The sequence below is a fragment of the Cervus canadensis genome, chromosome 1, assembly GCF_019320065.1.
Source record: "Cervus canadensis isolate Bull #8, Minnesota chromosome 1, ASM1932006v1, whole genome shotgun sequence".
NCBI classification, from domain to species: domain Eukaryota; kingdom Metazoa; phylum Chordata; class Mammalia; order Artiodactyla; family Cervidae; genus Cervus; species Cervus canadensis.
Window position 1 is genome coordinate 10,847,508 of NC_057386.1, and position 20,880 is coordinate 10,868,387.

A 20,880-nucleotide genomic window follows, 5' to 3' on the forward strand; every position below is an offset into this window, starting at 1 on the left:
GCAATGCAGGAGACCCCAGTCTACCCTCTCCAATATTCTTGGGCTTCCCTTGTGGCTCAGCTGGTGAAGAATCTGCCTGCAACGCAGGAGACCTGGCTTTGATTCCTGGGTTGCGAAGATCCCCTGGAGAAGGGAAGGGCTACCCACTGCAGTATTCTGGTGCAGTCCATGGGGTTGCAAAGAGTCAGACATGACTGAGTGACTTTCACTTTCACTAGGTATTCTGACTAAACCTCCAAATGGTATGAAGGTTTTCCAGCCTGGGTTTCTTGACCTCAGCCCTGTGGACATAAGGCCTTATTGTGGGGCTGGCGTGGGCATTCTTGCAGGTTTACAAGCATTCCTGGCCTCAACTCACCAGATGGCAGTAGTATCCTGTCTCGCGCAGTGTGACAGATAAAACTGCCTCCAAAAAAAAAAAAAAAAAACTGCCTCCAGATGTTGCTCAAGGTCCCCTGCAAGACAAAACTGCAGGGCTGGAACCATGCTGGCAGTCCTCCCTGGCCACTGCAGTACGGAGTCAGTGACTCAGGTCTTTATGTGATGACAAGGTGTTGACTCGACTGTAGGCTGGATTACTTGCCCAGCAAGGAGATAGGGTCTAGACACCGAAGGATAGGAAAAGGAGATGCGCGCCTTGTAAGCCTGTGAGGGGAAGATGGCTGTGTTGTTCATCTCTGAATCCCAAAGCATCTAGCCAGGGCCATTCATAGTTCATCTCTACCTGCTCAGAACAGGCTATTGAATTGAAAGAGACAAATGTTATTTAATACAGTAAATAAGCAGCATGGAGGATAAACCTGAGACATGCTTCGCACCGTATATTTCTGAGCTTCTCACTTCATTGTCCATGAAATGGGATTAAAATAGATTCTTCCTAAGACTGCTCCCAGTGCTGAAATTCTGTGGTCCGGAATCTGAGACTGGTTTGGTTTGTTACAGACTATTAGTGTATTTATAGTAGCACACAATCTGATTTTGAAAAATGAACCTTTGGAAGTAGTAAATCATATGGTGACATTGTTTAAAAATAAAAAATTCTAAATGGCATTAAGGAATGCTATTAAGGAAATGCCATTTAAGGAAATCAGTTTGGAAGCTACTGTAGTATTCCTGGTGTTAGATAATGAAGCATTAAACTCGTACGAGAATGAATGGAAAATAGTGATGAATGTGAAAATAAAAGATTGAGTTCTATATATTTATCTATAAAGTGACTGGGAATAAAACTTAATAGCCTCTATTTTTTAAAAAGTCTATATTTGCCCACACACAACATAGTTGGCTGAAGAAGGAAATGGCAACCCACTTCAGTATTCTTGCCTGGAGAGTCCCCTGGACAGAGGAGCCCGGTGGGTATAGTCCATGGGGTCTCAAAGAGATGGACACGACAGAGCGACTAACACACACACACAGCACAGTTGCCATGGAGTGCCTGCCCTGTCTCCCAGGGCTCCTGCAGCCCCACCTGACATATGCATACACCGAAGGAAGCAGTCCTAGTGGCATCTAGTACCTTCTGTGGTAAGTATGTGCTCATACTTCGGGATTTGTCCAAACTGATCTGGGGGCACATTTGTGTTTCTCCTAGTGTGGCAGGCCGATGGAAGAGAGCTTATGTATTGACTGTCATGCTCCAATTGGAGGGACTGATCACATACCGAAGGAGGGGTTTCATGTTATCACGTATGTAATTTTCTATTTCCTTTCTAAATAATCGAACCATGTACTTTGCGGCTGTTCCTATTTCAGCTGATAAATCAATACTAAATATATTATCAATTACGATAGTACATTTGGATCTGGGTCATGTTGGATATCAATGCCAAGGTCTCTGTGGCCATTCGGTAGTGAGGCATTTGATCTGTCACTGGCTAACTGGGCTTTTAATGCAAAAAACAGACCATACCTTAATACTTATTAATATTAATACTTTTTTAATTCAAATATCTTCCAATTGAACCTTGGTTACAACCCCTGTAGAAATTGCTTGACATAAACAGGGTGACCAAATTCAGAGGGAAGTTTAAATCTGTCACTTACAAAGTCTTAGCTTACTTTTTTTTTCTTTTGAGAAAAATAGAGGAGATCTAGTCAAACTTATCAAATACTTCAGAATCCAGCTAAAAGTCTGATCTCATAATCCCACAGTTGCTCATTAGACAAGTATGGTTGTAAATGCTCCCTTAATAGGAGGTGTGACCTGTCTACATTGATCTTATAGTCTAGCTATTTTGGTGCTGTTACAGTTTAAAATATTCTAACCTGTTATCTCCATAAACTATTAGAATGTCCTAGAATCTCCAGTATCATTTCAACTGAACATAGCCATCACACTGCACCTCCCATCTGGGTGTGATGCCAAATCCTTTGCAGAGATTGGATCCTAGTTTTTAATGTGGGAGGAGACCAGTGTGTATATATTTCCATGTTAATGTCAGCTACTCCAGACTCTGTCCTTTGCCTGCCTGCCGCTCTCCCACTGATTCAGGGCAAGAAGCAGGTCCAGACCGCCATCCTGACATATGGCCCCGGGAATAGCACAGTCAGTTTTGTTTTGATAATGATTTTATTTCACTATTATTATTTATTTGCATTTATATTTTGCAGCATTTATTCCCATACCTTAAGTTTTTGTTTCTTCAGGTTCTTCTGGGATATCTTTTTCTTCTGTGCAACCCCCTCTTCTGGTTTAGGAACAGTCTGTTCTTTTTCAGAAAGGATCATCTCAGTGTGGCGGGGAGAGCTCATGGAGGGGTTGATCCAACCCTGAGCTCTGTAAGTCCTGTGCCACATTTGGGGGTTTTGTTCACCTGGCTGTGCTCAATAAGCAAGATAATCTACATCTAAGTCCTTCAGTTCAGCATCACTTTCTGCATTTTTGAGCACGTGCAGTAAAAATTCAGCACTGATTTTGGGCCACCAACCCTGCCTTCAGCCCGTTTGTCCTCTGCACACCAACCAGCTCCCCCACTGTAACAGTGGGATGGCACCCACTGCTTCTGTAAAGTGACGTCCTCGGATACTTGGTGGCTTTTCAGATACGCATCCCCTCAACGGTCGGGGTGGTTCACCAATGTTCTTAAAGTGAATCTTGATTTGCATGATTTTGTGGGGTTTTCTGGGTCAAGTGAATGCTGAACTAATGTTAGAGGTCACCTCAGGGCTGCTTCTCAGAAAAGCTTATTTTATTTTTTTTACTGAAGTTGATGTACAATACTATATAAATTACAGGTGTACGGTATTGTAATTCATGATTTTAAAGGCTATATTCCGTTTATAGTTATAAAATATTGGCTATATTGCCTGTGTTGTACAATATATCCTTGTAGCTTATTTTATACATAATAGTTTGTACCTCAAACCCCCTACCATTTTGTTGCCCCTCCCCACCCCCCCACCCCCACCCCCACCCCGGCTAGTCTCACAAACACTTTACACTGTTGTGGAATTTTGGTCAGCCAGAAGGGCCTGTCTATAAAGAAGAAGCCTCAGAAAAGTGGTCTAGGCTTAATAGAATAAATAAATTTCAGCATCATTTTCTTCAAAACCGTGAACCTGGTCTCTAGGTCCTAAGACTCTGAAGTGTGCCCCTAGAGGCAGAAAAAATGGTCTTCTTCAGCCTTCATCCTGTCTCCTCTTGTCCTTTCCAGTGACACCACGGACAGAACTCAAACTGGCCATGTGCTGGGAAGCCCACCACCCAGAGGTGTGGCCATGGTATCTGACCGAGAGATGTCCCCCGTGGTCCTCCTTCTCATCCGGCTACTCACTCATTTGGCGATGCTTCTGGGAGCCACCCAGAGTCCCCAGGTAGCGCACTGTACTGCCCAATCGTGTACTGGTTTCTATGGTAGTTTTTCATAGTAAATCCTTTCATCTAAAAAACCCTACCCAGTTCCTGGGAAGGCCCTGCAGTGTCCTGCTTGGTTTCATTGTGGCTAACCCTGTTCCGCTCGAGTTCTCTGATTTTGCCCCTTGGAACACAAGACTGCTTCCTGTGTTTGCATGCTGTGAGGTTTGTGTGTTGTGCCCTTACTGACATCAGAAGCAGAAACTACTTAGGGAGTGTGGGGAAGATCTGAATGCAGAAGTACTTGGATAAGGGGAAAGACAGATCAATGAATTTGTCCACTCTTTCCTGTCAGAGAGTATGAATGTATTGCTTCTCTGATAACTAAGTATCCTTTCCCAGTAGAAATAAGGAACTATTTTCTTACTCCTCTCTGAAGTTCCAATTTGTGGTTCCCAGGGTTCTCATGAATTAGTAATTGTATTGGCAGTAGTAACAAATGAAGAATCCTTTACAATATAAAACAAATCTTATTAACCTACATTTGTGCATGTAGGTCTAGATGAAACATGTTGAAGCCTGATACCAATTCTTTGACAATTAGATGGATATCGAACATTAGAATTATAAATTTATATAAAAATATTTTAAAAGGTTTAATTAAAATAAAAATTGAAATTAAAAATTTAGTATTATTTATACCATTTGTCTCAATTTTTGTCATTCTTGTAATTTGTACATTGACTTTTAAATTTTAATAATAAATCATGAAAAATTTTAATAAATCATTTTTGATTGTTGAAAAAAATAAAATTAAAAGACCTAGCCACCCCCTGTGGATTTTGAGTAAGTCATTGTTACCTAATGCAGAACATAATGTAAAATTCACACATCTTAATTTTTCCCACTGTGGCCTATGGTGGTAAGGGGAACTACTTGTCAGATTATGTAAAGTCAGTTTTTTCTGAATAGCTAAGTGTCTCCGGTCCACACCTGAGAATGGAGAGGCTAAAATCACTGTGATTTTACCTGTGTCTTTGCTGTGACTCTGGGGTAGAAAGAAATAGCATGTTGCATTTTGTCTAAGTTAATTAACCATGAGAGCAAAAAGTTTAGGTTTTTAAAGTTCTTTATTTCACATTGACAATATAGAAGGCAGTTGTTTTCAGACGACATTCATTTCTGTTCCTTGGTTTTCTGCTGCCTCTACTGTTTGAATCACGCTGACATCCCTCCTAGAGACTGTCCTCTGGCTCGGAACTGGCTCTTCACCCCTCCTGACCTCTCCTGCACTTGCCATCCCCTCCTCAAACAAGACCTTGCTTGACATTTTGTCCTCTTGCCCCCACAGGACTTGATGAACATCATCAAACCTCCAGTGAGGGACCCAAAAGGGTTTCTGCAGCAGCACATCCAGAGAGACCTGGAGCAGCTGACGGACACGCTGGGGAGGAGCGCGGACGAGGCCGCCAGCGTGGTGCACCTTGTCCTGCGCCGCCTTCTCCGAGAGCAGGGCCGCGGTGAGGAGCCGGGCCCGGGGCCGGGGGCCTGGGGCTCAGCCAGCGGGGGGAGCAGGGCACTCCTCCACCCCAGAGGAGATGAGGGGCAAGCAGGAAGACCTGCACTTTCCAGAGAGTCGGGGAGGGGAGCCCCTGCCTGGCCTTTCCACTGACCCTCTGCTGGTGCGAGTGAATTTGGGAGGCGTTAGTTTCAAAAGTCAGCCTTGGATGTAGTTCAGCCACTGCATGGGGAACATACCGCATCCAAAAGAAGCGACGTGCATTAAAGAAACATCAAAGAGACTAATGTTTGATGAGCGCTTGGAACTTGGTCTCTTTCTGTTGGATATCTGTTTTGTTTTGTTTTCCGGGGCGGGGGCAGCATCTTCTTTTCCTGAAACAATACTGCATTCGTGGACTGACTTAATATGTATATGCATCCACAATTTGTCACATGTAAAAGTAGGCTAACAACTATTAAGCTCATTTTCTAGTTTTAAAGTTAAAGTCCACAGAGAAAGAAAAGGTCTGTAAGACAAGTTAGTGAGAGGGCTGTCTCCGAGTGGTGGAAGAATAGTTTTGTTTTCTTTTGAGTTATCTGCAAAAATCTTTTTAAATTACCACTCTAATGACAATGTTATTTAAAATAACAATGGCAATTAAAAGATCTGTGACATGACAAGAAAATCCATTCCCACTTCAGGAGCTTTTTTTGCCAGAAACCAGCATCTGTATGGGCTTCCCTGTGGCTCAGCTGGTAAAGAGTCCGCCTGCAATGCAGGAGACCTAGGTTCAATCCCTGGGTTAGGAAGATCCCCTGGAGAAGGGAAAGGCTGCCCACTCCAGTAGTCTGGCCTGGAGAATTCCATGGACTGTAGAGTCCATGGTATTGCAAGTGTCGGACAAACTGAGCGACTTTCACTCACTCAGCATCCATATATATTTTTCATTTAGCAAAATCTGATTTTAAGTTTCTCATTCTGGAGTGGATTCACACTAGGTAAGCTCAGCAAGTATCACACTGACAAAGTGACCAAATTCTAGAAGCATGCTGACAGTTTCTATGGCATTCTGCATCAAATGCACCCACAGGGTCCTGCCTCTGTCTTCAAGCCCAGGTGGCAGCAGTTGAGACCTGTGGTACCACTAGTCACTGTTATTTTGCCCCTGGGCTTCTGATTTAAAGTATTGTCCTTTCAGTAATTTTGTTCAGAATGGCTTTAAGATGATAATTACATGGGTTAGAGATTTTAGAGTTTGAAGTATCTTCACAAAGATCATGAGTTTGGTGGTAGCAGCAGGAAACATTTTTAAATGCTCTGGTTACTTTAGGAAAATATATCCACCCCTGCTCCCAAAAGGAGCATTCTTTCATATAAACATTTCTTCAGTGTTTTATGTAGAATGCTGTGGTTTTTGTTTCTTGGGTAACATACACATTTTTCTTTGTAGGGTCTTTAGATTTTGATGCAGAATTGTCAACCCGGGGAAAGAGGAACAGCTGGGAACAGCTTATTCAGACTCTTATTCTGGGTGAACTAGAGGTAAGTGATGAGTAGCTATGGGGCTACTTTCTCTGGGAAGGTGCGGGAAGGGGTTTCCACAGCCTCTGCTGAGCACTTGCTCTGTTGTCCGTTCTGGAAGTGTCCCTTAGAGAAGGAAACCCTAGGCTAAGTCACAGATTTAGGTGTTCTCTATTTAGTCACCCCACCCTCCTGTTGCCCCCTTCCCCATCCTGTCCCCTCCCGAGGCAGGCTGGTATATCAAGCTGAGGAATTACTGGGAATCCAGAAAGCGCAGGCAGTCATTTTCTCTCCACTACTTTTTATAGCAGAATGTGCAAATGAGGCAGAGAAATAAACCCTGTCAGATAAGAATGTTACTGAGAGTAACTAAGCCCATTGGAAAATATGTCAGCAAGTATTGAAAATAATGGTAATAAAATATAGATGTCTGAGACTTATTCTGTTTGAGGAGACAAAAACCTAGCATCTCACTTCCAGATCCCATGTCGCTTTCCTCACCTAGCGTCTAGATAAAACCCTCCTGGCAGTGAATGCTCAGATCAGCCAAGATCACCTGATCAGCTCCAACCCTGTGGCCAAAATCGTGTACGGTGACCCACTGACCTTCCTGCCCCACCTGCCCAAGAATAGCATGGTTCACTGCTCTAAGATGTGGAGCTGCAGGAAAAGGATCACCATCGAGCACCTCCAGCACATCGTGGAGCAGAAGAACGGCAAAGAGTCAGTGCCCGTCCTCTGGAAGTTTCTGCAGAAGGTGCGGCTGCTTCACCGTGACTGCCACCTACGTGTCCCCGGGAGGCCTGGAGACCCTGCTCTCATTTAATCTGATCAGTCCTGAGGGTGGGACAGCCATTAAAGTACTTTGATTTTTGAATAAAATGTCTCTGGCAGAAGACCCAGGGGTAGAGATCTCCAAACACATCCATCTGTACGAGTCATTTGAAGCATAAAGTCACAGGTGAAATATATCCACGCATTGGAATTAGTAGGAATCTGCAAAGTACTTGGCCAGGAAGGTTTCTCCCAATCACTCAGCAAGAAATAATAGAATAATATCTTTCACTTATCTGTTCAACTCCATCCCCCCACTGCCTGCAGCAGTTAGTCACCAATGAGTGTCTCTTGAATGAAAAAACTTCAGTTGGGAATGCATAACTGAAATCAAACAAAAAGTCTTCCCTGTTCCTAAACCATTCAGAGTGAGGGTGGTGGTAGATTGGAGGGGAACAGAACAGTAACGTGTGCATCATATCTTTCAGAGCCAGAATTACACACTCTTCCTAACTTTAATCCATTTGAATTTTTATTTTCTAAAACACATTTTCTAATCATTTCCTCCATGCACCAGTATTTACAATCTAGGAAGAAGTAAGATGATGCAGAAATTTTGGTGGGTCAGTTAATGAAAATGGATTCCCAGTGGGAAGGCCATCGTGATAACACTGTAATCTGTCACTGGTGTGCTCAGGTCCATTACACTGAAGAAGTGTAGAACACTGGCCAACACATTGTAAGCAGTCGCTAAGTACTTGCTGAAGGAAGTGAAAGGTACTTGCTTTTCACCATTCTCAAGTACTATGTGTTATGTAAAATGGCACATTGACCGTATTAAACTACAAATTCATGGCCTGAGCCAGCCCCAAAGTCTGATTCCCAGGAACATTATCTAGGTGCATTAAAAAGTGTTCCTGGCGGTCTTTCCTTCTCTAGGAGGCAGAGCTGAGACTGGTGAAATTCTTGCCCGAGATTTTGGCCCTGCAAAGGAATCTAGTGAAACGATTCCAGAATGTTTCAGAAGCTGAATACAGATCCATCCAAAGTTTCATTAGCAGTCATGATTCAGGTAAGGCTCTGCTCTCACAGAGCATCAGGACTACCCCTGTTGTGGTACAAAGAATTGGTCCAACTCAGGGGCTCCAGGTCAGGGCTAATGTGTGTTCTGTTCCTTAGGTTTGTAGCATGAAGCAGTGGGTGCTGTGAATGCCTGGGACACATTAGAGACTTTGCTGTAGCAGTCCAGAATCTCCCTCTCTCTCTCTGGTTCCTCAAACTCAGCTTTAGTTTAAACAGCATTTAGAGTGTGTTGGTGATGATATGAAGGTGGGGGGTCAAAGAGCAAGTAATTCTGTTGGTTTGACCTAGATGGGACTAGGTGTTACCTTGGAGTTCTTAAAAAGTGGTTGTTTGCTAGATGGACTGAAGAAGTTAGCCCGCAGTAGAGTCACTGTCTTTCTGTCAACATGGAACAAGCTGAGGCGATCGCTGGAGACCAATGGTAAGTCAAATCCCCTTTATACTCAACACTACAGGAGCACCTCTCTGCAGGCCTGTTTTCTCCAGCCTGACTCTGCCTGTTCCGTGTGTGCACAGCACCAGGCTGTGTGTCTCTAATGCTGGATCTGTGGACTCTTGGTGAGGGTGTCTGAGATGAGTGCATAACATTTCAGAAAGAGCAACCCCTCAGTCCTCTTGAGTCTATAAATTCAGTATCAAAAAGGAGCTGAGACTATTTGAAACTTCTCAGCACATAAAAGAGAGGCGGGAGACAGAAGCACTCTTGGTTCCCAGCTCTGTTCTGTTGAGGTGGCTTCTGCGATGCCCCCCTTCCCACCGTGGTGGGCTCCCAGACCTGATGCTATGAAAGAAACAGCAGGAAGGTGACTGCCCCTCTGTCATTTAAAGGTGAGATCAAGCTACCTAAAGACTACTGCAGCTCCGACCTTGATCTGGACACTGACTTGGAAGTCATCCTGCCTCGCCGCCAGGGCCGGGGCCTCTGCTCCACCGCCTTAGTCAGCTACTTGATTAACTTGCACAATGAAATTGTCTATGCGGTGGAGAAGTTCTCCAAAGAAGACAACAGGTAAGCATGCAGGCCAATAGCAGGGGACGCCCTTTCAGCACAGGAAGTCGTTTCTGAGGGGAACTAACAGGGAAATAGGGTCACCAGACCTAGAGACAGCAAGCCAGGCTTCAGGTCCTTCTTGAACAGAAACCCCTTCAGCTACGCTCACAAGTGTCACAGATATGCATGTCCCTTCACCTGCACAGCCTGCGGCATCAGACAGGAGCTGTCTCTGCATGGACAGGCCATGTGCATCTCACTGGGATCCTGAACTCTGTCTATCTGTCTCCAGCTACTCCATCGATGCCTCTGAGATTGCCGACCTGCATGTCATCAGCTACGAAGTGGAGCGGGACCTGATTCCACTGATTCTCTCCAACCGCCAGTACCACGTGCAGCAGGGCGGGGAGACCTTGCAGGAGTTTGACCTGGAGAAGATCCAGCGCCAGATCATCAGCCGCTTCCTACAGGGCAAGCCCAGGCTGACCCTCAAGGCAAGGCTGACCTGCGTATTGATGTGGCACACATGTCCATGGTCCACATGTCTGTGGTCTGTGTGTCTGTTTTTCAAAAGTTGCCTCCAGTGTGGCTTTGATCACAGCAGTTTCAGAATGACGAGGGATGCTCTGGACCCTTCATCCACACTCCCAGTATCTGTGACCATGCCTGCATGCAGGGCTGACGGCTCTGCAGAGTTGTCTATACGTCCGATCCACGCCTCAGCACCCCAAGGGTGACTGCAGGTCTCAGTGGACTTAGTCCACATTTCTCTGCCGTAGTTAATGGCACCACCAGCCACCCACACTGAACCTCATTGTTTTCCCCCTTTTCCTTTAGTCTGCAAACACAGTCTGTCATCTCTACCATCAGGCGCCTCCATTTCACCAACCAGCCCGCTGCTCTAGTTCAAAGCATCGGTCCTTAAGCTCCACTGCTGCAGGAGCTCCCAACCAGTCCCCGGCTTCAGGCTCCTTAGCCCACATTTCTGACATCCAGATCTGCATCTCTCCATCCACTTCCCTGCACTGAATCCCATGACTGCACAGGCTGGATCACTCTCCCTTCCCTGAATGCAGCCTGCAGTTCCGTTCTTTACCTGCACTGTGCTTGTTGCTTCCAGGTCCAAAGGTGTGGCACTTCATTCTATTTATGCTTCCTCCCTGCCTGCAGTTAGGCGGTGAACTGTTTGAGCTCAAGCCTTAATTCATTCTGCTCTGTCAGCTGCGTGCCCCCTCGTTCACGGTCTGTGCTCACTGTGTCAGCACGATGTCCTCACGGCCTGCTCCCACTGGTGGTCTGAGGGCCACAGAATACCATGTGACAGTATCTGCTTGGTCCTGGGGGGCAGGCTGGGTTCCTCATTCTGTCACTGTTTCCATAGATTATGGGGTAAACACACATCACGAGGCAACAAGGAGCTGCCTGCCTTGCTGGGTGATGCACTGAAATCCCTGGGACCACAACCAAGTCTCAACTCAGGCATATATTGTCATCTGATGGAAACCTCCATGGTGAATTCCATTCCAGTCTTTTTCTTTCTCACTTTAGGGAATACCCACTCTGGTATACAGACGTGACTGGAACTATGAGCATCTCTTCATGGACATCAAGAACAAAATGCAACAGGTGATGATCAACCTTATTTGCGTGTGACTCTGTATTACCAGAGTGTTTCCATCCATGCTAGGACTCTTCCGCCCTCACTCAGGGCATTTGCCATGAGCACCCGAGTTTCAGGGCTTCCCTTTGTTCTGAGCACCGTGATATTTTTAGAGGGCACACAGGATCAGCAGAAGTTTTTTTTTTTAATTTTTCATAAATCTTTTTAAAGTATTTATTTATTTTGGCTGCCTCGGGTCTTAGTTGCAGCATGCGGGACCATCACCGTATCATGAAGGCACTCCCACCGCGGTGCACAGACTCACTGGTTGTGGCACACAAGATCCTGTCACGCAGTCAGTAGTTGCAGCAGGCAGGCTTAGTTGCTCCGTGGCATGTGGGATCTTAGTTCCCTAACCAGGGATAGAACCCACATCCCCTGCATTGCAAGGAGGATTCTTAACCACCAGACCACCAGGGAAGTCCCAGCAGAAGTTTTCTCGTTGAGCATTAACAGGTTGAAATCTTGTGCTTGCAGTTTTTCAGTAGTGCTGTCATGACTGTGTATGCTGAGGCAAAGGTCCACAGAACTTACTTATTCCTGCTTTTCTGATTTATGTGTGTGTGTGAGTTTGTGGGGGCTGTGTATCTGTGTATGTGTGTGTCCATATGCATATCCTCACGAAGTTGATTTGAGCATTCAGTGAGTTCATCTCTCTCTCTGTAACATACCTGAATGTTGCTGACACTCAAGAAGCACCAAGTGCAGACTCCTGCTGTCAGAGAGCCTGTCCCATTCTGTGGCCTTGGCAGTGATGAAGATAAGACTCTTACAGGGTGGCGGTGCACAGCATGCCCCAACTGTGGACCCTATCCTGCGTTTGACTTCCTAGAGTCCCCTCCCCAGTGCGGCCATCACTGCCGTCAGAGGACAACTGCAGTCCTACAGTGACGCCTGTGAAGCTCTGTCTACCATAGAAGTCACGCTGGGGTTTCTGAGCACAGCTGGTGGGGATCCAAACATGCACTTAAATGTGTATATCCAAGACATGCTGAAGATGGGCGATCCGACCTCACTGGTTTCAAAGGTAGGTCTCGTGTCTGGCCTCTTCCAAAGGAAATCAGCATTGTCCCCTCTATCATCTCCCCACTTCCTACTGGGATACCACGCCCCAGGGAGTACCAATCTAGGCAGCCCCTGAAAAGGAGGGGAGGTGAAAATACCTCGTTCCCCAGCCAGTCTACATTGTAAACAGAACACAGTGACAGGAGATGCAGAGATGTACTCGGAATGTACTTTGGAAGCACAAGTCTGCTGAGGTGTGCGTGCAGACTGCGTGCTGCTGGTGGACCCTGAGATGCTGCGGTGGGAGAAGGCTTTCAGAGACCTTTCAGAGTCGAGGCAGGAAATTAGTGGATGAAGCAGAGGTGGCCTCCGTAGTGAAGGAGATGGAATCAGTGCAGGGCCAAATGAAAGCAGGGCCTCATATTCAAGAGTTCTGTTCTCTTTCAGGCCTTAAACAGATGCCAGTTAAAACATACCATCGCCCTCTGGCAGTTCCTCTCTGCCCACAAGTCTGAACAGCTACTTCGCCTGGGAAAAGTGAGTCTGGCCTCTTCCCGTCCGCCTAGACCCAGGGAGCCGCACATTCCCTTTCCAGGCTTCCATGTATCATTTGTTCTTATTTCATTCCAGGAGCCATTTGGGGAAATCATCCCAAGGTACAAAGCTGATCTCAGCCCTGAAAATGCTAAGCTGCTCAACACCTTCCTAAATCAGATTGGCCTGGATGCTTTCCTCCTGGAGCTTCACGAAATGATGATCTTAAAGCTAAAGAACCCCAAGACTGCAGAGAGTTTCAACCCTGAGTGGAGGTAGGGGCTTGCAAGGCTGCCAAGCAAGGCACACATACAACATTCTGCCATGTCTCCCAAGATCTTCCATAGTCATGGAAATTGTTTTACTGCAGAATTTGGTTTCCTGCTGATTTACAATTGTTGTTTAGTCACTAAGTTGTGTCTAACTCTTTGGCAACCCCGTGAATGGTAGCCTGCCAGGCTCCTCTGTGCATGGGATTCTCCAGGCAAGATTATTGGAGTGGGTTGTCATTTCCCACTTCCTGAACCCGCATCTCCTGCATTGCAGGTGGACTGTTTACCCTGAGCCATCAGGAAAGTCAGATTAACCATTATCAACTGCAAAAGTCCTATGTTCGCATTATGAGTAGTGGTCTCCCTATGTCAGAGAGATGTGCATTTTAACTTTGATAGAAAAAGCTACAACAACATATAAAGAATACCCAACACTGGATATTATCCATCTTTCATATTTTTAACAATGTAATGGCCCCAAAATGGTATCTCATTTTTGCTTATATTTTCCCATTTACTGGTAAGGCTGAAAATATTTATCAGCCATTTGTGTATCTTCCTCCAAACTGCATCTTGATTAGTTTTCTTTTGGACTATGTGTATTTTTCTTCATATTTTATCTGGTATGTTACGAAGGCTCTATCTCAGTCTTTAATTTTATGAAACCAAATCTGAGAGATTTTTCCTATGAGGACTCTAGGAAAATATACCTCTAAGGGTCCTGTCCCAAGGTTATAAAATATTCTCCCGTGTTTTTTCCTTGTGCTTTAATGTGTGGTCTGAGGAAGGGATTTTCACTTTATTGTTTTTCTAAACAGATAAACTCAAGTTTTCCTCATTGACATAGGGCTTCATAATTGCCATTTTCCTCCATTATGCTATGTATCCTATGCCTATTTACATTTGTATTCTTTGAACTTATTTAAGAAATCTTTGCTATCCTGGACTTTTTAGTGTAGGGAAAGAATATCTTCCTAGAGAATTTATGATCTTTGTTAAACAAATCATGAACTGGACTAGAAGCTTTGTTTGAATCGTGAGGCTTTGTTTTTTGTGTAGCAGATGTATTACTAGAGCTCTTAGAACCATCTGGCTGGGCCCTTATCAAGGGGAGCTCCTTCCTGTAGAGTAGGTGCAGTCCAGGGTGGGGAGCAGCAGGGATGCACTAAATCCCTGAAGCCGGGATTCTAAGGCCAGGTCAGTAACTCAGCGGATCAGCTGCACAGGCTCAGTCGTGTCCGACTCTTTGCGACCCCATGGACTGTGTCCCACTAGACTCCTCTGTCCATGGAATTCTCCAGGCAAGAATACTGGAGTGGGTTGCCATTCCCTTCTCTAGGGGATCTTCCCAACCCAGGGATTGAACCCAGGTCTCCTGCATTGTAGGCAGATTCTTAACCACTGAGCCAGCAGTTAGTTGTCTTTAAACTGACTCTCAGTATTACCGGCCTTAATGAGCACTTTAGTCCTGTGATGACCTGAAAAACTGACCAGTGATCACATGACTCCTTATGTCACATGACTGTTTAACGCTGTCTATTGTTCCTTGGTTTTTCAGCCTGAGAGATACACTGGTGAGCTACATGGAGACTAAAGACAGTGAAATTCCTCCTGAAATGGAATCTCAGTTCCCAGAAGAGATACTGCTTTCCAATTGTGTCGCTGTGTGGAAAATGGCTGCTGAACTGAAACGGAATCGACAGATGAGATAGAATTGTTTCCTGTCTCTACAGGGGACTTGGGCAGAGAAGGCTCTTCCCTCACGGGTGGGTGCTTAGAAGGAAAGCTGTGGGCACAGCACTAAATTTGAGACCAAGATGTGCTGTGCTGGCTGACAGCTTCTTGAGAGCCAAACTGTTTCAGGAACATTCAGAAACTTATCTCCTCATATTCTGAATACCATTCATTGGGAAGTGAGAACTGAAGATTATATGGAACTGGAATAAAGCACCGTCCTCTGGGAGAGACCGAAAAATAGCTTCTCAGCTTCACACATACAACCTGTGCCCCAGGTGTCCTGTGTCTTACCATGCGCGTACCCAGCACACCAGCCCCTTCTTCCTCAGACCACTGCCTGCTGAGAGGGACCGGAAAATAAGGTTATTAATTTTTGTCTTCTTTTCTAGTTTATTCTGCAGTCACAAAAGAGAAGCTGGCTTTCTTCCTTGTTCCATTCCTTTAAATTCAGAGAATTGTACAAGTACTTCTAGGTCTCCAAGAAGATACAAATACAAGTCAGGCCATTCTGCAAGTGCCTTGATGCCAAACTAGCCAGCCCTCACCCATGCCCACAAATGATTCACTGCCAAATTTCAAGGGTCAGAGCCCCAAAGCTTTCATTGTGAAGAGCGCTGGGCCAAGAGTCAAGGACACTGTTGGTGACTTAGTTTCCACATCTACAAAATGAAGGGACTGGACTGAAGGCCAGATTTCCTGCCAGTTCTAGTATTCTAGTAAATTCTAAGTGAAAGTTGATCAGTGTAAAGTTGGATCAAAGGCATGGTTCTGGCATTCTGGCATTTCTGGGGGAAGTTTTTGCTTCTGTAGGATTCTGCTAAATAAACGTGAGTTTTTAGCGTGGTCTTGATGTCCCCAAGTGTATGACTACTGGTCCTTTCTTTGGGTCTCAGTCAAGGCACAGAAACAGACTCAGAATATACACCAGTCAAGTTTCTGATAAAGGAGAGAGAATAGTCAGCGCACCCCAGTCTTGTGCTGCTGTTCTCACTCTAAGTGCTGTGTCGTTTTTTCAAAATCTACTTGGTGCTTCTGACCTCTCTGGACTAATTCCTGTTCCTGGGTAGCTCTCACCTGTTAGCCCTGAGACAACAGTGTTTACAAGTCAGAGGTAAATGTCTTTCATACACATCCTGAATAAGATGATGTCTCAGTCAGCTTGAAATGAGGCCACAGAATGGTGAGAGCTAAAAAATGGAAAACGCTTGCCAAGGACAACGTAGGCCCTTCAGCACCACCGGAGGGAGCTGTAGAACAGTCTGTGCTCCATTTTCATTATTGTGGTTTCTCTTCACTGTGGTTGAGGAACGGGAGCACAGGGACCTAGGATCTGGTACCGTATGCACTTGTATATAGTAACCTATGTTTATCTAATAATTCTATGCAAAGGCACTCCACGAGGACATCCGTTTCCTATATTGTGTGTTTAATGGATGTGGGAGTGGGGGAGTTGCTTGTTCATCACTTCAGTTTGCACTTGGAACTCCTTTGATACCTCAGAATTGGGATGGAGCTGGCCAACCTGTGAACACCTCCTTTAGGGGGCAGGGGAGAATTTTTTTCCCTGCTATTATGAAGGGGTTTTTTTTTTGGGGGGGGGGGAGGTGAAGAAGATATGTTGTTTTGTATGTTATACTTTCAAAATATTAACTGTCATTAGCTAACACTATCTTGTTTGTACAGAAATATACTGGTATAGCACAGGCAGATGTAAATTTTGTTATACTTGTCATACCTGTTTCAATAAACTTGCTAAAGAATCCTCTCTGGGGAAGAGACTCTGGGGAATGGTTCCATGTGTTTGTGGAAATGTCCTTGCAGGGGTGTCCAAAAAGTGGAAGGTTCTGGACAGAAAACGTGCGCTCTGGTTTAGAATGTAACAGGGTAAACTTCCTCTAGAGAAAACGACAGCAGAGCTGACGTGGAGCTTCACACTGCTCCCTGGTCTGCAGGCTCAGGGCCAAAGCTTCACCCCAGAAGGCTGCCCTCTCACTCCCTGCCTAACAGGATTTTCCAGGAGGAAGCAGAGCTCCAGCCAATGAAGAGTAAGCGCTGACTCTGGCAGGGAGCTGGATTGTGGTTTGGGGAAGCATCTCCTCAGGAAAAGGAAGTAAAGACACATGAGCAAGAAACAATCAGGTTCCAGCAGCCCACTTTCATTCAATTGGCAAAACACTGCACTAGGGGAAAACTGCATTTTCTCTTCTAAAAAGAAGGGGTGCCTCCAGGAGAGAACCCATGATCCGGAACCATAGTAAGAGGAGGTGCTGGTTCACAGATGTGCCCCCTGCTGCCCCCGGTCTGTCAAGTCCACCCACCTTCCCTTCCTCCATAGCTTCCCACTGACCCTGCCTGACCTTCCCCTCCAGCCTACTCATTCTTGTTTCCATTCATATTCATTTTTCTGGACTTCACATACTGCACAGTTCCTTCTGCTTTCAGCCCAATCAGAAACAGTCACTAGGATGATGGTGACTTAACCTGAAAAGCTTCACAACTGATCACTGTCTTCTTCTTTCTATGACCTTATTATGTGTATAAATTATTTACCTTTCACCCATGTCTAGTGGGCCTTAGGAAGCATAACTATGAACAAAGCTAGTGGAGGTGATGGAATTCCAGCTGAGCTATTTCAAATCCTAAAAAGATGATGCTGATAATGTGCTGCACTCAATATGTCAGCAAGTTTGGAAAACTCCACAGTGGCCACAGGACTGGAAAAAGTCAGTTTTCATTCCAATCCCAACAAAAGGCAATGCCAATGAATGTTCAAACTACCGTACAATTGCACTCATTTCACATGCTAGCAAGGTAATGCTCAAAATCCTTCAAGCCAGCTTCAGCAGTACATGAACTGAGAACTTCCAGATGTATGAGCTGGATTTAGAAAAGGCAGAGGAGTCAGAGATCAAATTGCCAACATTCGCTGGATCATAGAAAAAGCAAGGGAATTCCAGTAAAACATCTACTTCCGTTTCATTGACTAGGTTAAAGCCTTTGACTGTGTCGACTACAACAAACTGTAGAAAATTCTTGAAGAGATGGGAATAACAGCCCACCTTACCTGTCTCCTGAGAAACCTGTATGCAGGTCCAAAGCAGCAGTTAGAATTGGACATGGAACAATGGACTGGTTCAAAATTGGGAGAGGACTATGTCAAGGCTGTATATTGTCACCCTGCTTAGTTAACTTATATACAGAGTACATCATGCAAAATGCCAGGCTGGATGAATCACAAGCTGGAATCAAGATTGCCAGGAGAAATACCAGCTACCTCAGATATGCAGATGATACAGCCTTTATGGCAGAAAGTGAAGAGAAACTAAAGAGCCTCTTGATGAGAGTGAAAGAGAAGAGTGAAAAAGCTAGCTTAAAACTCAGCATCTAAAAGACAAAGATCATGGCATCCAGTCCCATCACTTCATGGCAAATAGATGGGGAAAAACTTGAGACAGTGGCAGATTTTATTTTCTTGGGCTCCAAAGTCACTGTAGAAGGTGACTACAGCCATGAAATTAAAAGACGCTTGCTCCTTGGAAGGAAAGCTATGACAAACCTAGACAAAATATTAAAAAGCAGAGACATTACTTTGCCAACAAAGGTCCACATAGTTAAAGCTATGGTTTTTCCAGTAGTCATATATGGATGTGAGAGTTGGACCAAAAAGAAGGCTGAGTGCTGAAGAATTGATGGTTTCAAATTGTGGTGCTGGAGAAGACTTGAGAGTCCCTGGGACAGTAAGATCAAATCAGTCAGTCCTAAAGGAAATCAACCCTGAATACTCACTGGAAGGACTGATGTTGAAGTTGAAACTCCAATATTTTTACCACCTGATGGGGAAGAGCTGACTCACTGTAAAACACCCTGATGCTGGGAAAGGTTGAGGGCAGGAGAAGGGGATAACAGAGGATGAGATGGTTGGATGGCATCACCGACTCTAGGGACATGAGTTTGAGCAAACTCCTGGAGATACTGAAGGACAGGGAAGCCTGGAATGCTGCAGTCCATGGGGTCACAGAGAGTCAGACATGACTTAGCGACTAAATAACAGTAATGACTATAGGATTTCATTGTGTTTTAACTAAGACAGTCACGAGCCATTTCATTTCCTCCCAGATTCAGTCAATTCCACTTCGGAAACAAACTTCTACTGATAAACAATCACTGTGAAAAAGGGCCTTGTTCAGTAGGTAAAGCTACCCATGTCCAGCCCCACATAGGGGCACTGGTACATCTCTTAATATGTTCTTGCCAAGTATAAGGTTGCTGTATCAGCTGGACCTGGAAAGACACTAGATGAGGACATATGAATAGAAGAAGAAAGCTTGAGGCCTTGAGCTGAATAACCATCCATCCATGCCATGATTTGCATTTATATTGCTTTTTGCTTTTTCTAATTCATCTAGTTATTAATTAGTCCCATGCTCAAACATTATGAATCCCATTTCCAACTGGAAAAACACCAGGAATGTGCCTTCTCCCAAGAAAGCAAATGCTGACAAGATTCACACTTCATCAGACTGAAGTGTATTCTGAGGACAGCAGGGCTGTGCTTCCTTCTGAGGAGCTGGGATTATTTCAGGAAGCCATCTGGGGCAACAGCAGAGAGAACCTGGAGAGGAAAGGCCACAATGGGAGCACACGGAAACCACCCCTGTGACTGCACACCCTATAAAGGCCTGTTTTTAACCCCACTCCCCTTCCTTCACACCGAGACCCACTTGGAGTGTTCCACTTTCCCCAGCATTCCCTCCCATCACCACGCCTATACCCTGAAGCATATCAGAACCTCCATCCAGACCACTGCTCTCTCCTCAGCACCCCAGAACTGTCTCTGTCTCCACAGGCCAGTGAATGGCTCCGGATTACCGGATCGAAAGCCCTCTGCATCCTGTCTGCTCTATAACACAAGGCTGACACAGAGTAAGGCCCAGGTGGACCCCAGAGTAATTCTTGGCCCTCCCATTTGTCTGCTGTCTGACTTCAGGCCAGCCACTTGACCTCTTTGCCCCTCAATTTCCCCATCTGTAAAATACCTCTCAGCGCTGTGGTGAGAAATAAGAGGGCGTGGGTAAATCGCAACACAGTGCCTGGTCTGCTGTGAGTGCTCAGGAAATAGTCCTCATCCCCTCTCCTAGCTGAAAACTTACCCACATCTCCAGACCCACCAGTGGTCAATGCCATACGAAGCCTTTCCTGAAACTCAGACTCCAGTCCCAGTCTCCTGTATTTTCCTCGCAAGGTTTATATTCAGATTACTTATCCATATACTTCTCCAAATTCCCCTAGTAGAACATAAACCACTGGTTATATCGCCGCACCTCAGCCTAGCTGGTCACCTTTCAGTACATCAAATAGACTAACCTCTTTGCTGTCTCAGCCCTTTACATGTGCTGTTCTCTTTGCCTAAAATGCTCTCTTGTACTCAACCTTCAGGTCTCCTTTTACCACCAGTTTAAAGAGGCTCCCATATTATTTTCATGTCAGCACTTAACACAACTGCAGTTCTACCATCAGTAAGCTGTAATCTCAGCATCTTGTACAACACCTAGCAGAAAGAGACTCAACTGACAAGCAGGGTCAGTCAATGCCCCACAGGTTGTCCCTATTTAGTTTTTCTGCTCACCAAGATCCACCAGGTCAAATTTATGAGTCTGGACCCACTAAGGACTGTGTCCTGTCCTCAAAAAGAGTCACTGAAACTGAGGTCAAGGTACCACGGAAACGTAAGATGCTTGGTGATGGCGTTCAGGACACACTGCCCCAAAATATGGCACCTTGCTGTATTGATCTTAAGCCAGAGAAATTTTAGACCATGGCAGAAGCAGCAAAATCACTCCTGCTTCAACCATTTTTCGCTCCAAATCTCCCAGGTGAAAGGGCCCCTCCCAGGAAGGGGAGGGACATTCTTATCACCAGAGGCAGGGGGTTTAGGGCCAAGAAGGCTGTGTGAGGAAAGCTCGATCTGGTTTCACTATTCACTACCCACAGTCCAAACCTCTCTTGCCT

At 45.3% G+C, this 20,880-nt stretch overlaps 1 protein-coding gene across 1 annotated transcript in view; it reads left to right on the plus strand.

The window, feature by feature from the left end:
• The window catches only part of LOC122438172 (E3 ubiquitin-protein ligase RNF213-like), a 110,315-nt gene extending 94,601 nt beyond the window's left edge, over positions 1 to 15,714 (plus strand). Inside the window, exons 53-66 of the mRNA XM_043462779.1 lie at positions 1,592 to 1,686; positions 3,654 to 3,813; positions 5,145 to 5,313; positions 6,745 to 6,836; positions 7,321 to 7,572; positions 8,529 to 8,661; positions 9,010 to 9,093; positions 9,501 to 9,681; positions 9,956 to 10,157; positions 11,212 to 11,289; positions 12,156 to 12,350; positions 12,776 to 12,865; positions 12,959 to 13,137; positions 14,693 to 15,714. Of these exons, the coding sequence (XP_043318714.1) occupies positions 1,592 to 1,686; positions 3,654 to 3,813; positions 5,145 to 5,313; positions 6,745 to 6,836; positions 7,321 to 7,572; positions 8,529 to 8,661; positions 9,010 to 9,093; positions 9,501 to 9,681; positions 9,956 to 10,157; positions 11,212 to 11,289; positions 12,156 to 12,350; positions 12,776 to 12,865; positions 12,959 to 13,137; positions 14,693 to 14,846 (2,064 nt within the window). The 3' untranslated portion in view covers positions 14,847 to 15,714. The remainder of the gene's footprint in view (positions 1 to 1,591; positions 1,687 to 3,653; positions 3,814 to 5,144; positions 5,314 to 6,744; positions 6,837 to 7,320; positions 7,573 to 8,528; positions 8,662 to 9,009; positions 9,094 to 9,500; positions 9,682 to 9,955; positions 10,158 to 11,211; positions 11,290 to 12,155; positions 12,351 to 12,775; positions 12,866 to 12,958; positions 13,138 to 14,692) is intronic.
• The last annotated feature ends 5,166 nt before the right edge of the window (positions 15,715 to 20,880 follow it).